The sequence below is a fragment of the Pan paniscus genome, chromosome 16, assembly GCF_029289425.2.
Source record: "Pan paniscus chromosome 16, NHGRI_mPanPan1-v2.0_pri, whole genome shotgun sequence".
Lineage (NCBI taxonomy): Eukaryota > Metazoa > Chordata > Mammalia > Primates > Hominidae > Pan > Pan paniscus.
Window position 1 is genome coordinate 88,472,384 of NC_073265.2, and position 17,710 is coordinate 88,490,093.

The following is a 17,710-nucleotide window of genomic DNA, read 5'->3' on the forward strand; positions in this document are numbered from 1 at the left end:
TGATGTATTCTTAAAAATTGCTGAGACAATAGATTTTAAGTGTTCTCACCACACAAAAAAATGTGATGTAATACATATGTTAATTAGGCTCATTCAGCTGTTGTACAATGTATGCATATTTCAAAACAATATGTTGTACATGATAAATATACAATTTTTATTTGTATATTAAAATTAATTAATTTAAAAAAAAAAAGATCTCCAGTAGTCACCTGGTCAGCACCAGATATTCTAATCTGTTTGTGATATCTGAAAATCCTAATACAGACAGCAAAAGCAGGATGGGGTGAATAGAACTGCAAATCTTGAGCCAACATTTTATGTGCCTGGCACTGTTCCTGGGTTCAGATTTTTAGGGGTAAATGGATGTTTAGGCAGATAATTTTGTCAATTAAAATAGTCTGAATTCTCCCATCTAGTCCAGTTAACCTAGTCTCACCAGTTAGTCTGTGCCACCTTTGCAGCGCCTAGAACCTTCATAATATTCCTGCAGCCTTGTCCAGAGCAGTGGCTTGCTTGCTTTCTCTCTTTCTCTCCCCAGCCTCCTTCCCTCCTCTTTTTCCTCCCCTCCATCTCCTGGAAACAGATCCTAGTTTGGGGGTCTGTGATCTGTGAAACAGCAACCTTGGCTTCTGGGGTTGAGTGAACTCAGCTTGTTTTGGTGACATGACATGTTCCTGTCTGCCTTTGCTGCTCCATTTTTAACCTTGTAAGTGCCAGGATGCCAGTGGGAAATCGGGAGTCCTTCTGATAGAATTTTTCCAGCAGATGTTATCACATACTGCAGGGAAATTGGATCTGCGTGCTGGCCTTACTGTTGAGAAATTTTTCCTTATGTCAGACAAGACTCTGTCCTGCTACAGTTTAGTCTCATTTCCTCTTATTTAATCCTCAGAGGAGATGGAAGGTTTGGAAGCTTTCAGGCAACTGCCTTCCTTTTAGGAACTCCTTGTGTGCCTGAATACTATTAAATTACTCCTCAGACTTCTCTTTTCCAGATGAAATAATCTCAGGTCTTTTGGCCTTTTCTTGTAGCCCAATATCATACACCAATTTCCTAGCCATTTAATCATTTTTGTTATTCTCTGGATGTGTTCCATTTTCTCCATGTCCCTGTTGAAATGTGAAACTCAAAAAGAACACAGTACAGCCTGACCAGTAGTATAAGTGATATAAACAGTGCTATAAGGGCCTCGGGGGAAGAAAGAAAAATCTGCCAGCTTTCCGTTGGTAATGATCACCTCTGAGTGTTTTTAGGAATTGCAAAATGCTGGAGCCTGCATCCATTTTGAGAGATATAATATCAATAAAAATATCTTTTTTCTTCGATTAAAATACTTCTAATTTTAAAAATTAAAATAGCTGTAGTAGTCTTTAAAGAGTAACCATGATCACAGTTTTTCATGGCAAAATAATCATTGATAGGGGACTTACGATTAATGTTTACTTGATCCCCAGTGATTCCAGGCCCATTTCCACATAGACATCTGTATTTGGATGTCTCAGAGAGGTCTCAGATTCCTTGTGCCAAAACCAAAATCACAGTTGTTGCCCTTGAAAGGCCTCTTCTGTCCTTTGCTCCTTAGCTCAGTCAGTGGCCTTGTAATCCATTTGTTACCCAAGCCAGGAACCTCACAGCATCCTTCACTCTTCTTTCTGTCCAGCCACCCCTTTTTCATTCCAACCCAAGCCTCATGGATTCTGCCTCTTAAATGTCTCTGGAATCCAGCCCTCTGTCACCACCAGCACCGCCACAGCTCAGACTCCAGGGCACTCGCCCTGGGGGGATGGTATGAGCTGTCATACTGTATGAGCCTCATCCTGGGGCCATGACTTACCAAGCCAGATCATCTCTGTGAGTCTGCCTGGTGTAAAGACAAGGATCAGTGACTTCTTTGTAGGTCTGAACCGGGTAATGCAGAGCATGCCCTGGAGACATGGCATGTCCCCCCAATTCTCCAAGACATGACAGTGCCTTCTCATACTGCCAGGTCCCTCCGTCTGTCTTCAGCACAGCCATTTCCCTGGAACTCGAATCTGATCAGTTCATTGCTGGGCCTGAAAGCTTTCGCTGACTCCTTTTAATCTGCAGAATGAGGGTGAAACTGCTTAGCTTGGGCTGGGTCCCTTGTGAGCTGGCCCTGACTTCTCTCCAGTATCATCATTTTCTAGGAAAGCCATTTCCCCACAACCCCCAGGGAAAGCATATCATAAAGAAGTTTTCCCTTGGGGAGGTGCCCTCGACTCCCTTCTCTCCTCTCCCTTCCTCTCTGAATTGTTGCCATATGTGAAGTCCACTTTTCTAGTTGTCATGCTACCTGTTGACACTAATTTCCCATGTCCCACAGAATGTTCCAGGGTATGGGTCCATGTGCCTGGTGCCCAGCCTAGCATCTGCCATACAAGTGCTGGTTCTGATGATCAGTGGCTTCTGTGGTCTTAGACTTGTAACAGGACTCAAATGTCTGCAGCGGCATTGGAAAGGGGTGCCGTCCAGTGTGTGCATGTGTGTGTGTGTTTATTTTAAATTGTCTATGGAACTATCTCAAAGATTGAGGCCAGCAGGACTTGACCTATACATAGATGTAGACTGTACATAGATGTAAGAATTTCTATTCATTTTATGAAAATGAATAGAAATTTTCATTCTATTTATTAGAAATAGAATGCTTGCTGCTGCAAGCATTTGAGTCCTTTTACAGGTGTGAGATCACAAAGACCGCTTACCAACAGAACCAACTCTTGTATGGCAGATGCTAGGCTGGGTACTGGGGACATGGACCAAACCCTGGAACATTCTGTGGGGTGTGGGAAATTAGTGTCAAATGTATGCATTTTCACTAACAGTCATTAAACTGCATACAAAGATTATTTTTCTTCAGTCTATCATTGAAACTATTACACCGGAATATACTGTACTTTAAAAAATGAGTATATGCCTCAGTCTGCACATATTTACTCTTTTTTCAAATAATTGTTTGTTTGCCATGTTCTATTTCTGACACCATTTACCTTCAGGAATTCTTACTGTATGATGGGGAGTAAACGAATATACCGGTATTTTTTCATACTTCTGACTGAACGACTGAATGTGAAGAAATGAAATGAGCAGATTGTTCACCTGCTGATATTTTGTCGTTTCCTCCTCTTTGCTGCAGCAGGATATGAAAACTTCATCCATCTGATCATCGCTCTGCCCGTCGCTGTCCTGTTGATCGTGGGAGGGTTGGTGATTATGCTGTACGTCTTCCATAGAAAGAGGTCAGTGATGTGCAAAGTTATGACACTTTCTGTGGCTGAGCGGTTTGATGATTTGAATGTGAGTGAAGGTGATATTTTTGAAGATTTCAAGGAAATATTTTATGGACTGGAAAACCTGATTTTCCCATCAAATGTTCTTCCAGGAAAAGAGAACCTTTTCTAATGATTTTAACAACAGCCAAAATAATTTTTCTATGGTACAGACCTTCCCCTGGCTGGCTTTTCTGGTATACAGATACTGCTGTTTGGTGCATACTTTTCCAAATGCGATGCGCTAGCCTTCCCAATCAAATAAGCCTTTTTATTTCCAATGAAGTAAAGAAACAGATGTTTCTTACAAAGCGCTAATCTCAGGCTACTGAGGAAGCCAGAAGATGTGTTAGCAAATGTCTGCTGGCTCACCCAGGCCTGAATTGGGAGTGTAGACAAGAGCTGCTGTAAACAGTAAGCTCTCCCCATTCTGTTCTGATACCGTGTGAGAGAGGATAAATGAAACTGTTGTAGCGAAGATGAAAGTATATACAGGAATGTATGGAGGTGGGGTTTTGTTAACGTGAATTTAATCTTTTTGACAGAAATAACAGCAGGCTGGGGAATGGAGTGCTGTATGCCTCTGTGAACCCGGAGTACTTCAGCGCTGCTGATGGTAAGAGTCCGGGCCACCAGCACTGCCAGCGTGCAGGGCAGGTAGATCGGGAGCTTTCAGGAGGGTTGCTAATTTGGGAAAGGAAGGAGGTTTGCATTATTTTGAGCTACCTTTGGCCTTGGATCTGTCTTCATTAATATTTCTTTCTTTCTTTTTTAATCAAAGTTTTTAGCAGTTCAGTGAATATGTCAAAACTTGTGGGACTGTATGGGGTGCCCCAAGGAAACACAGGCTTTAGAGATGAATGTGGCCAGCGCAGTAATCAATTTATTTAATTGCTTGAGATGTTATGCTAGAATGAAAACAGCTTTTTAATTGTTAACATCTAGTCAGAGGATATGCTGCAGCTGACAAAACAGTCCTTTTAAACTAGTTTCAGCTTGAGTATCATCTCATTATAATTGTCTTTGATGAATTACAGCTCTGCTTTTTTTAAATCATGGAATTTTTCTGTCATTCCTTTCCGACTAGGGTCATACGCTCGTGGCTCATTCACATTCCCCTTGGTAATAACTAATGAGGGCCATTCAGTTAAGTGGCTGGGAAGGTCTGACATGGAAGTTGGGTGATCCTCAATGGTTATTTCCTTTTTTGCTCTTTTGTTTCTAGCATTTTTATATCCAGACCTTTTGAGTGAGTCGGATTAGGGTGAGGGGTTGGTCACTGAGTCCAGTGATACCTAGGACCCTTAACTGGCACTTTGCTAGGGGCTTTTACAAACACCATCCCATTTGTTTCTTAAACCCCTGCAATGTGAGTTTTCTTAATGCACATCTGCAGGTGAGGAAATGAACTCTGGGAAAAACTTGTGCAGGCTCACATAGTTAGACAGTTGAGAAGTCAGGAGGAGAATGGAATCACTGTGGAAAGGGCTGTGAGGTCCCCCGGGCAGGCAAGGAAACAGCCCTCAGGAGGGGCTGGACCGGATTCATCAAATGAATAAATAAGTGCATGATGTTGAGTGAGTACGTTTAGAAAAAGTGTTTGCTGTCTTCTTGCCTCGGGAGAAGTGAAAGTAGATGCAGGAGATGTGAAATAAAGAGACATGATTATTCTAATTATTGTGATCAAATAAGAAAACATAAGAAAATACTTTAATAATGTGAAAACACCGTTATACTATGTAGGGTTTTACTATTGTTTCTTTAATAATTTCTAATTCAGTTTATAGTAAAGTCAATCAAAAGCAGCCTCCTCTGAATGGGAATCAGGTGCAGAATAATGACATTATTTCTGTCTACCTAAAGGTCTCACAAAGTTGGTTTTTTAATAGTAATATATATATACATACTTCTGTAGTGTGTGTATATAAGGCAGAGAGAACATTCTGGACGGATGCACACCACACTTACAAGAGTTGTTACTTGTGGAGAGGATCTTTCCCTTAAAAAAAAAAAAAAAAGCCAGATGTGGTCGAATGCACCTGTAGTCCCAGCTACTCGGGAGACTGAGGTGAAAGGATTACCTGAGCCCAAGAGCTGCAGTGAGCTAGAATCCCACCACTGCACTACAGCCTGTAGAGCGAGACTGGCTGTTAAAATCCAGCAAGAAGATAGATATGCATTGTTTGTAAGAATAATGGCTTCTAAAAAGAAAATCAGTAAGGAAGGGAGTCATCCCAGATAATGGAATTGATAAGAACAAGGCAAGACCACTTTCCCCCTCTGTGAGGGTGGACTGTGACTCTACCAGAGAAGCTATTCTGCTTTGAAATGCGGCACTAGAGGTTGGTGTGTGTAGCTTTTGACTGTGAAGTGTCCAGGAAGAGAAAGCATCAATACAACAAATTCAGATTCTCATGGCTCTCATGACTTGAATTCACATTTTGTGTCCTTCTAGAATGTTTTCATGATATGTCTTGGTACTTCATTACAACAAAAACAAACTTATTGCCACCCAGGTCGACAGGTGGGAACAGTGTCACCTTATTTGAACTTAATTTATTCGGCCTTTGACAAGCACCTTATAGCCAGTTTCCTCGAGGGGCAAAAAAATGACATTGCAGTTCAAAAGTGCTTTAAAAACTTCTTTTTCCCAAAGCTATAATCTGCATGTCACCATTCTCCAGAGTACATTGAAAATCCCCTACAGGAAAGTGCTGATAACATTGTGCACAGAAACCGCTCCTGGCTGGTGGCACTGGGGGGACGGCTGCTTAAAGTCGGAGCCGTTGGGTTGAATTTAGAGAAAAGGATTGAGCGTATTGACTTCAGGGACCTCCCAGGAAATGAATGTGATTAGTTTCAACTCCATGTTTTATGGCAGGCTAAACAGTTAATTCTGATTAAAAGCAAGCCTGGATTCTCAGAAATAAATGGCTGGAGACAGTGAACTCTTTACACTTTCTGAGGCGCATTGTGAAGAGCCTTGTCTCCTGGGTTGTCTTGCATACTTACTCTCCCCTGACAAGCACCCGCCTCTTCTTCAGGGGTGCAAGCCACCTGTGCCAGCTGGAGGGCAGAGTTCCATTCGTGAAACCCTTGAAACATATGTACTATGAAATACAAAAATGTGTAGGAAAGAAAACAAGATTATTAATGAAGTTCATATTGGACACCCCTCAGAGGTCTAAATTGATGGTGCCCCTCCTGGGCCTAATTTATAATAAACATCTCTCCTTTGGGACATCACTTAAAGGTCGATAGTTGGGATATGGAGATGTTAGGATACAGCTGTCAGCCTCTCACATCCAGCCACAGGCCCAGGGTCAGCATCTGAAAGCATGAAAGCAAAAACAGGCACCTTCTCCACCTCCTTTCTGAGCCAGGACCACCTCCTTCCCACAGTCAGTGTGTGGTAGAGCCTGGTGGCAGGTCCCGTCAGGCAAGGACATTACCACACAGCATCAGAGGAATTACTGACATTTCATATGGATCTTATGGAACAGGTTGATTTTATTTTCATTTTTACCCTACCCATTTGGAGGTGTAGAATTGAGCCTCTGTTTGGTTTTGTTTTCTTTCTTTCCAACCTTTTTCCTTTCTTTCTCTTGGTTTTGCCTTCCTTCCTGCATAGAAATATTTATTTATTCATTCATTCATTTTTTTGAGACAGATTCTCACTCTGTTGCCCAGGCTGGAGTGCAGTGGTGCAGTCTCAGCTCCCTGTAGCCTCAACCTCCGGGGCTCAGGCGATTCTCCTGCCTCAGCCCCCTGAGTAGCTGGGATTCCAGGTGTGTGCCATCACACCTGGCTACTTTTTTAATAGAGACAGTGTTTTGCCATGTTGCCCAGGCTGGTCTCAAATTCCTGGGCTCAAGCGATCCTCCCATCTTGGCCTACGATTACAGGCATGAGCCACCGCACACGGCCCATTTATTTTCTTAAACCAGATCGAATCTAAACAGAAACAGAAACTGGAGAAGAAATCCTATTCAGGCTTGGTATCTACTGTGCATTCCTCCCAAATCTCTACCCATTGGTCAAGGTCCCTGAGTTCACAGAGCCCAGGCCAGAGCCCTGGAAATGCCTCTGCTCGTCCGCTGCCTAATTGCCTGTCCACACTGGGCACCACCAGGTCTCTCCCTCAGTCTCAGAGCTCAGTTGCTTCTGCGCCTCATCAGGGATCCAGCCATCAAAGCCAAGGCTGGGGGACACTTGGACTAGAGTAATCCTACCAATAATGCAGTTCAGCTTTGTAACCGCAAATTTTCTAGTAGCCGTATTTTTTAAAAGTAAAAAGAAACACATCAAATGCATTTTAATAATGTTTTTTAGTTCCAATAATACGTTTCATGTAACCCAGTATATCCAAAATATCCATTTTAACATGGAGTCAGTATTAAAGTTACCTAAATATTTCACTTTTTTTTTTTTTTTTGTCTAATCTTTGAAATCCCATGTGCATGTCTCAAATTGGACTAGCCACATGGAAAGCTCAGCAGTCCCATGTAGGGACCAGCTGCCATGTTAGATAGCCCAGGCACAGCATCTGTGTTGAGGACCCTGACACCTCTTTTGGATTCATCCAAGAAGTAGGACCTCACATGCACCATCACCACCTCTCATATGTGACTCTGGCCTTCTTCCCAACCCAGCACAAGAACTCTTCCCTCTCCCTACTACTCTCCTCCTTTCTACATTTGCATTTTAATCTGTTGGTGAAGATGGGTAAAATCCTGCTTGACCATTTCATTCAGTTTCTCAATCCCCTGTGGTTAATTTGTTTTTTTCAAAAATGTATTTTTATGTGATGAAAAGAAATTTTTAAAAAACAACTGCTTTCTTTCCTATACTAGACTTCCTTGCTTTGTTCTGGTCCTTCTATCTGTTAGTATCCTCAAATTATCTTGAAATCCTCAGAGATCTGAAATACTAGTACTGACTATACAGTTTTCTTACTCAAATCTATAGCATGTGGAAAGTTGACAGCAAGCCATGCCATCGCCTCCTGGTATTCTCTGTGGGTTTAAGGAAGCAGCATCTTATATTCTTTGGCTTAGAGTTCCCCCAAAGCACGTTCTGTCTAAGGGCTTGTTTCTGTACCTGCTTTAATTACGGTTTCTTCTCCAGTGTACGTTCCCGATGAGTGGGAGGTGGCTCGGGAGAAGATCACCATGAGCCGGGAACTTGGGCAGGGGTCGTTTGGGATGGTCTATGAAGGAGTTGCCAAGGGTGTGGTGAAAGATGAACCTGAAACCAGAGTGGCCATTAAAACAGTGAACGAGGCCGCAAGCATGCGTGAAAGGATTGAGTTTCTCAACGAAGCTTCTGTGATGAAGGAGTTCAATTGTCACCATGTGGTAAGAGAAAGTTCCTGAAAAGCCAAAATGCAGCACAGGGAGAGGGTATCACACAAGCCTCCCAGCATGTTCTTGGCTGCATGTACCCGTGGGTTTGGTGTCTTGCCTTTGCCTTCTGGATAGTTACCCCATTACCTCACCGTTACCTTCAGACCCCTGTGCTCAGACCCGGCCGCAGCACCACAGAGACAGTTCCAGACAACACAGGCACCAGCAAGGGCCACCCTGACCCTCTGAGTCTTTCTCTTTTTTATTCCTCCCAGGTGCGATTGCTGGGTGTGGTGTCCCAAGGCCAGCCAACACTGGTCATCATGGAACTGATGACACGGGGCGATCTCAAAAGTTATCTCCGGTCTCTGAGGCCAGAAATGGAGGTCAGTTTTCATTTCCACCGGTATTGCATGTTGCCTGGCCTGCTTTCTTTTCCTTTACAATCTCCCTGCAAGGAAATGCTGCGTCTTTAAATCAGTTTACTTTCCAGCATCCAGTGTTTCTTACTGCATGCTCAGTTGTAGGTCATTTATGCAAAGGATTTCCCCAACTAGAGTCAGACTCTGATCTTCTTGAGGGGAATTTCCTGTTCCTTGGATCCCCTCTGCTAAGCCCCTCTGTGCCTTTGTTCCTGCATTCCCTCCACCCCCAGTCCCCTCCCCACATCAGTGTCCACCTGCCAAGCCAGGCCAGCGCCACTCCCTCCCCAAAGCTTTCCTGCCCCACTCCAGTAGCTATCTCCTCTGCTAACTTCTCGATGCGCTTGACTCACATCCTCGTATGTGTTCTCTCTCGTTATGTTGTGTTGTGCTGTTGTTGGAGTGTGTCCCCCCTCCACCCCGTTGTGTTTAGCTTTTCATCTCAGTCCAAGTGTGTGGCTCAGGGCCGCATTTGTGGCAGGCACTCTGTCAATAAATGTGTGTTACAGTTCAAGGTTAAGCTGCCTGGATTCTTGCCCTTGCATCTGGGAAGTTGCTGGGTGATTTCCCACCCAGCTCTGTGCGCAAGATGTGCACTCATTCATAAACCCCTCCCCACACACAGTCCCCTTCCCCGGCATTGTTGGCCGTCCTTGTCTTTGCCACTGGGAATCTGGTTTCCTCAGACTCTACGTCCACGTTTCAGGATTGATCCAGAGTCAGTGTCCTGCTTGCGCTTTTGAATGAATGATCCCACCTCAGCTGCAGGATTTCTGCTTAGTTTCCTAAAAATTTCACTTTGGGTTATGAGCTTCCAATTCTAAACCTGCTAAAGTCCTATGCAATTTTTCATTAAAAGTCACCGTGGTGTCTCCCGCCTCTGTAGTATTAACCCACAGGCCAGCTTTTTAACATATGCGGGCCTGACTTTTGAGTAATTAATTCTACAAATAAACTGGGAGATAAATGCTGAGAAATAAAGCCAGCAAGAACTGAGTTTTCATTGGGTTGCCTCCGTGGGTCTGAAGTCTTTGACCCTTACTTTGCTACTTACTGGGTAAGCAGTGTGTCTGCTTTTATTCCTTAGAAGCAGTAACTTCCCCTTCTCAGCCCCTTTAGAAATTCTTTTGCCGTTCTTCATTTGGGCTTAATTTTTTTTTTTTAATGTTCTTTGAATCGGCAACTTAATCATCTCCCAAGTGACAGTTTCTTAATTTTAGTTCCAAACACCTGTTCACATATGACTTCATTTATTTACAGCACATGGTGTTTGGGGCCAAGTGTGGACTGGGGCTTCAAGCAGGATGGTTTACAAAACTCCCACCCTCTGTTCTGCCAAGCATTGGTCCCCAGCACCCCTGGGTGTTAGTGCCTCTTCCTGGTTCACTCACTTACTTTCTCTGGCCCTCTCTGTGTCTCTCTCATTCTCTTTCTTTCGAGATGGAGTTTTGCTCTGTTGCCCAGGCTGGGGTGCAGTGGCATGATCTCAGCTCACTGCAACCTCCACCACCTGGGTTCAAGCGATTCTCCTGCCTCAGTCTCCCAAGTAGCTGGGATTACAGGTGTGCACCACCATGCCCACCTAATTTTTGTATTTTTAGTAGAGACGGGGTTTCACCATGTTGGCCAGGCTGGTCTTGAACTCCTGACCTCAGGTGATCCACCCACCTCAGCCTCCCAAAGTGCTGGGATTACAGGTGTGAGCCGCTGCGCCTGGCCCTTGGTTCACTTTAATACACAAAACAGCATGAAGGAGAAAAGCTTGATGAAATAGGTGACTGGAGATCTGGCAGAGTATTTCTTGCCAGCATCGATTGAGGCACCTCTGAAAAGTCCGAAACTCACTCCCTTCCTCCCCAGTTTCAGGCACAGAATAAAAATTCAGAACACATGGCCTTGGTCCTGGCTCTGCGGCTGGCTGCCTGTGGTCCTCAGACAGCCGCCGCAGGTTCCTGGGCCTCAGTGTCCTCAATATAAAATAAGAGGGTAGGACAAGATTACTGAAGTCCCTTTCAGAACTAAAATTCACCTTTAGATTGGTCAGATTTAAACTTTTTCTTTCTAGCTCATGTCAAGTATTAAAGTGTGCGCACTTACCCTGCAGTTTCATTATATTCAACCTGCTCCCCCGACCAAGTTTCACTTACATATCTCACTACGAGTAGGTGTATATGTATACTTGTCTTAAATAGCTCTAACCAAATTAAAGGAAAGAATGGCAGTGTAACACCATGAACTGACAAAATTTCAGCCCTCTATCTTTCTCCATGCTTAAAGTTGAGTGCTTTTGTTGATTCTGTTGTTCACGGCAATTATAAATGACCACTTCATAACACATATAGGTCATACTGTAATATTTAAGAATTGTGAGCATAAACTTTACATTTCATGTGCATATTTGCTCATGCATCACACGTATCTAAAGCCCTGAAAAGTAGTGATTTGGACTTACCCCCAGTGACTTAATGTTGCTTCCCCAGATAACCACATGATAAGTGTTTTAAGTCACCAAGAGACAGCTTTGACAGCCTGTTCAGAATTCAAAGGTTTGTGTCACCAAGTGTAGAGAACCAACCCAGAAGTACCGAGGAGTTGTTATACTGATTCCAAATACTAGCTTTCAGTAGAAACTAGCACCTCACAGGGCAGCAGCCAGCATCCACTGGGCATTGACTATGTGCCACGCACCACTGGGCACTTTCTGTGCGTGGCCCCAGGTCATCTTCTCATCGGTGAAACCACTGTGATACCCCATGTGGAAAAGCCTGGGCATGCTCAGCTGGTGGCTGGCCTGCAAGTGTGGGACCTGTCAGAGCCCTATGGCTTTGCAGTGCTATGTGAGATGCTTTGTGGTCAAGAAAACCAAGGTAGAGTCTGTTGCACTTGTATATGCAAAAGTAAAAGGTAACGTTAAAATTAGGGACTAGTGATTGTTTTAGGATGGAGAGACTTGGGCATGTGTTTTATATAAAACTTTTTTCTAAATGGATGTATTATTTAAGGGTAATTCTTTTTAATTCCAAAGCCAGCATGTTGCTGTCCTCTGCAAAGAGGAATGCTTATCCCTGTTACTTATTCCTGGTTTCCTCCAAGACAAGTTTCAGCTGGACTTCAGTTGCCAAGGACTTGTCTTCCGTAATGCCCACAGAAAATAATAATGCCACATTGTAAGGTGAAAACAGTAATCCTGGTATTTTTGTATTTTAGAAGAAGGTTGAAGGGAAAGAAAAGGATTAAATAATTTATAACGATGCTTTTATGGGAAATAAAATATACCATGTCCATTTGGAAACACATTTGCTTACTTCCACACAGCCTTTGTAACGTGCTCTCCTTCCTCTTACCTGTACTTTGGTGATGGAAATAAAAGGAACATATAAACAAATAGGAATTTGAGTGACTGAGAATCCTTACTACCAAAAATGGCTTGTTTCACTTTAAAAAAATGTTGCCCTACCCAGAATAGAAAATGTTGGTCCTAAAGAGTGCAAATTGGTGTTTCCCTCACCAGCTCTGATGTGGTCAGGGAACAAGTGCAAATAAGCTTGCGGGGAGCAAGCAGGTGCCATGCTCTCCATGATGGTTTGTTCCTTCCGAGCAAGTCCTGGTTTCTTAGCATAAACAACCCACAGTGCCCAGATTGAACAAAGATGATATGCAAACCTCGAAAGAAATTGGCATGGAAAAAAAAATCCAAAATTCTCATGTGAATTTTTTTAAATCTCCAACAGAATAATCCAGTCCTAGCACCTCCAAGCCTGAGCAAGATGATTCAGATGGCCGGAGAGATTGCAGACGGCATGGCATACCTCAACGCCAATAAGTTCGTCCACAGAGACCTTGCTGCCCGGAATTGCATGGTAGCCGAAGATTTCACAGTCAAAATCGGAGGTGTGTCCTTAGCTTTCCAGGTCTGGGCAAGAACTAAACTCAGGTGTTTTGAGGACCTTGTTAGCATTAGTCTGCCCCCGGAGAGGTTTTCTAGTGTGTCCCTTGAGTGCACGGACTTCTTCTTGGGAATGATGTGATTGTCTCCAGTTGATGGTCACAAACCTGGCACGGTCGGTCTCAATGCTGATAGCTCATGGACATGGTGGTTCAGGTACTGGGCACGGTCCCTGAGGCTGGCTCTCCAGACGTTTGAGGCATTTCTTGGTAGAACACCTCTTAGCATTGGTTACAGAAATAATTAAGACAATGTCTTCAGGAGATTTTGACTTGGGAATAAAACTCACTGTCCAGCCTTGCATTCATCCCTCCAATTTTCCTAGCTTTTAAGGAGCATTGCTCCCCTTCCAGGGACCCACATTGGTTTCTAAGAGGCAAGCTGCCCTAATGACGAAGCCTCTGCACGGAGCAGGAGCAGTGGCAGGAGCTGGCATGGCAGTCCCTTAGGTGAGGGACGATCACTGCTCACTGGGTTTCACGGCTGGGGCTGGCCAGCCTCCAAGCTCTCGACCACTCTCTCACAACACTTACTGTCCTGCTCTTAGCTCACCAGCCTACTGGTTAGACTCCCTTGTTGCCACCACCCACTGTCACACCAGAAAAAAGGGTTGGATTGAATTTCTGAGCAATGGTTAAAACCCACTTCAGCCTTTAGGTTTGTGTTTTTACTTCGGTCTTTTAATCTGCCTGATAAAAACACACATAACATCAGGGCTGCTCAGGAAACCACCTGCTTTTACCAGGATTCTCATCTTCCCACTATGATACAATGATAGTTTAGAAAAATACCAAATATTTATCCTGAGAAACTGCAGGGGAGATTTAACACCCAAAAGAAGCTATTTCAAATGGACCTCTGTGTCTAGTTCTTGAACTGCCTTTTCTGGAAGTGTTCACCTTCCTTTAGTAACATATTTTTTTCCTTTAGTAGTGATGTTTTAATGAAATGTTTTAGCCCCTTTGGTGAACAATGAGAATCTTTTAGAGAACGGTTTCTTTTTTTGAGACGGAGTTTTGCTCTTGTTTTCCAAGCTGGAGTGCAGTGGCACAATCTTGGCTCACCACAACCTCCACCTCCCAGGTTCAAGCGATTCTCCTGCCTCAGCCTCCTGACTAGTTGGGATTACAGGCGCGTGCCACCACACCCAGCTGATTTTTTATATTTTTAGTAGAAACAGGTTTTCATCATGTTAGCCAGGATGGTCTTGAACTCCTGACCTCAGGTGATCCACGCACCTTGGCCTCCCAAAGTGCTGAGATTACAGGCGTGAGCCACCACACCCAGCTGAGAATGGTTTCTAAAGTAGGGGTGAGTGTCTTTCTTTTTACTCTGTAGGAGCTAGAGGTATTGAAATGGAACCATATCCCAGAGCCCACATCCCTCCGTCATCAGAGTTCCTCATTCAGGGTCCACCAGTGTGTCCCTAGGTTTGGCACGTTGAGACATCCTCACGTTTGGTGCTCTGTGAAGCTGGGCAGCCCTCAGAGAGGCAAAGAAGTCCCAAGAGGCCGTCCTGCCTCAGGGCTCCCAGGAAAGAGCCGCCCGCGTCCCTGGCTGGGCTTCCTTGGTGCACCCAGCTCATTTCTCCTTCCCTCTCTGTAGAACTCACATTGTCCCCATGGAAATGCCAGCCAGCTCCCCTTTCCCAGTGCAGGGGGGAGCCAGGTGGGCCTGAGGTGGGCCAGTTCTGCCGCTCATGGATGAGAGACTTGGGCCAGGTGCCTTACATCCGGGAGCCTCAGTTTCCTCACCTCGGAAATAGGGTGATAATGTAACAGACCCCATGGGGTTATGAGAAGGACTTGGTGCAGGAAAGCAGCAGCACGTGCCTGGCACGGGGCAGGGCCTCTCCAGGTGGCAGTTCCTGTCTGTGTCTTACTCCCACCCTCTGGGCACATGGGGCGAACTCAGTTTCTCCCCACTGCGCGTCACCCTGGGAGAGGTGTTTTTTGTGCCAATTGCCATTTTAAATCCAAATCAGCAGGGATCACGTTTGCTGTTCAACCATGTGGCATATTTATAGTGATTTTTTTGTAATCATGGTTTTTTCTTTCTGGAATTTCAAGTTTTTCATTTGTGCTGAGGAAGGTCGTTTGTGTTTGTTAATAGGATTCCTTCTTTTCCACCTTGTGCAAGTAAAGGCGCATCCCCTATTTGCGTGTCCCTGGATTAATTCACAGATAACACTTTCACACTTCATTTTTATTCTTCACAAGGGTTCAAGATGTTTTCCCAGTGCCCGGCGTCTCATGGATGACAAATATGACAAGTAATTTTACCAGAGGCAGTTTGAGGGCTCTTACCATAGCACAAGTAAATTATGTTGGTTCAAGTCCAAGGAACTTTGTTCTCTTTGTGTTTGCTTTTGTAGCCTTACCTCTTTGTGGCATGAGTTAGAGACATACATGAGCATTTTAAAGTGGAGCAGCCCTTTCTCCTGGGAAGGAGAACGGAAGAGTCCACTTAAGAAAAGGTTGTATGATTGAGTGCAAAATCAAAATCTGACAAAGCAGCAATCATTTAGGATTATAAAGCGAGCCTGCCATCAAACATAATTATGTGGCATCTTCTGGAGACATGGAAAATGGAAGAAATTTTCAAAAATGAGTGGGAGGATTATGTTGAAAAACAGTATTGAGTAATAGCTTCAGGGGCCTCGTAAATAGCATCTCTTCGGCATCTTACTGGGTACTTTTGTCATCATGAATTGTTACCCTGAATATTTTCCCCCTGATTAAGCAGTGAAATTATTTACTTTTCTCCAGTGGTGGGGCAGTGCTACCAAGTTAAGTAAGCATCTGTACTCTCCTGTTTATTTGGTCAGGTTTTCAAACCATGTGTAAATGACCAGTGGTCTCTGCAGTACTATATATTTTCTTCAATTGTGGGACTCTAATTTTTACACCGCTTCCTTTTTTCTTATTTTTATTCTCAAGACAGGGTCTCACTCTGTCACCCAAGCTGGAGTGCAGTGTTGTGATCATGGTTCACTGCAGCCTCAACCTCCAGGGCTCAAGTGATTCTTCCACCTTAGCCTCCCAAGTACCTAGGAACACAGGCGCACACCACCACTCACAACTGGCTAATTTTTAAATTTTTTTATACAGACAGGGTCTTGCTATGTTGCCCAGGCTGATCTTGAATTCCTGGGCGCAGGCGATCTTCCTGTCGTGGCCTCCCAAAGTGCTGGGATTACAGGCGTTGAGTCACTGCACTCAGCCTGCCTCTCATTTAAATGCAATAAGGGAATTAACTTCTTAAGGGAATCAAATTGTAAATATATTAAAAGTGGAGATTGCTTGGTATTTTCTCATCATGTGATTAATCATCCCTTACTGTCTCCACCTTATAAAATTGCAAACCCTAATATTTGGCCACCTTAAAGTGGGACGTGTCTGTGTCTTGCCTTGCGTCTCTCCACACACAATGAGTGTAGGGTCCTCTGCTGTGACAGCAGTGGTGCCTGCTCCAGCATGTGACTCTGCGCCCTCTCTTCCCTTACAGATTTTGGTATGACGCGAGATATCTATGAGACAGACTATTACCGGAAAGGAGGGAAAGGGCTGCTGCCCGTGCGCTGGATGTCTCCCGAGTCCCTCAAGGATGGAGTCTTCACCACTTACTCGGACGTCTGGTATGAGAACCTTTACTGCATTGCCAGCCTGGAGCCCCCAGCCGCCGCACTTTCCACCAGCTCAGTCTCTAGGGCTTTATCTTTCTCTGTTCATTGTTACCCGTTGCCAGCTGTAGCTCAGTGTTGTGTGAGCCACACTTCTTCATCATTGAGGTGTTCCTGTTGTCAGTGGGCTAGCTTAGGGCAGAAGGGCATTTGTGGGATTTTAAAGAATTTATGGGACCAACATTCTTTCCGCCTTCAGCAGATACCGATTATGTTTCCAGGAGCTGGGATGTGCCAGAAGCCGTCACCTCTTTTTGTTTCTCCCCTGCCTGCCTTCTTTCTCTTTTCCTCTTTCTCAATAAACAGATACTGTCTGTGTGTCTGCCTCACCTAATCTAACCCTCAGATTGCAGACAGTGCTTTATTTAGACCCAAAGCTTATGAGTCCTGATTGTGTTTTCCTGCTGGTCCCATCTGCTGTCTGTCTTTCAGTGGGCATCCACCGTTGTGGACCCAGGGATGATTATGGGAAGCAAAACGTCTCCCTTAATCATAAACAGTGTCTACCAGTGGAAGCCCATCGGCCGAGGGATCAGAGGCCTCTCAGTAGTATTGTTTATCGCAGTTCCTTGGCAACATTGCAGAGAGGCAGTCAGGTTCTGAAATACAACTGAGGTTATTGGCAGGCTGAGGCCCTGGCACAGGCACCTTCTAGAATGTCAGCTAGTGTCTTGGCTTTCCTCTGGGGGGATCCCGTTGCTGTTGTGTTACAGAAATGGCAGTTGTTTACTCCAACAGTCTGGATGACCGCATAGAGGAACCATTTCAGTAGTGACTGACATCATTTTTTTTTTAACCTCGGTAAACCTTTCACAGTTCAGGGGCCTTGGATCTTATTTTGAAGACAGGTGCAAATTGGAAATAGCATTTGAATATGACCTGGCAAAGCATGATTGCTTCTTAAGCTCAAGTATGAGATCTGTTTTGCAATCAGCTTGTCCAAGATGGTTATCTCTTCACTGTCAAATCAAAGTGCTCTGCATGGTGTTTAGAGATTGGGATGGTGAGGAGAGGGCAAGCCTGG

General features: G+C 44.4%; 1 protein-coding gene across 20 annotated transcripts in view; it reads left to right on the forward strand.

Annotated features, from left to right (window-relative positions):
• Window positions 1-17,710, forward strand: part of IGF1R (insulin like growth factor 1 receptor) — a 314,682-nt gene that overhangs the window by 276,559 nt on the left and 20,413 nt on the right. For 12 of the 20 annotated variants that reach the window (XM_034939485.3, XM_055098438.2, XM_055098446.2 and 9 more), the window contains 6 exons: window positions 3,159-3,261; window positions 3,837-3,907; window positions 8,419-8,648; window positions 8,912-9,022; window positions 12,790-12,949; window positions 16,512-16,641. In XM_034939485.3, coding sequence (XP_034795376.1) covers window positions 3,159-3,261; window positions 3,837-3,907; window positions 8,419-8,648; window positions 8,912-9,022; window positions 12,790-12,949; window positions 16,512-16,641 — 805 coding nt within the window. The remainder of the gene's footprint in view (window positions 1-3,158; window positions 3,262-3,836; window positions 3,908-8,418; window positions 8,649-8,911; window positions 9,023-12,789; window positions 12,950-16,511; window positions 16,642-17,710) is intronic. The other 8 variants (XM_034939486.3, XM_055098452.2, XM_055098450.2 and 5 more) reach the window with 1 other exon arrangement.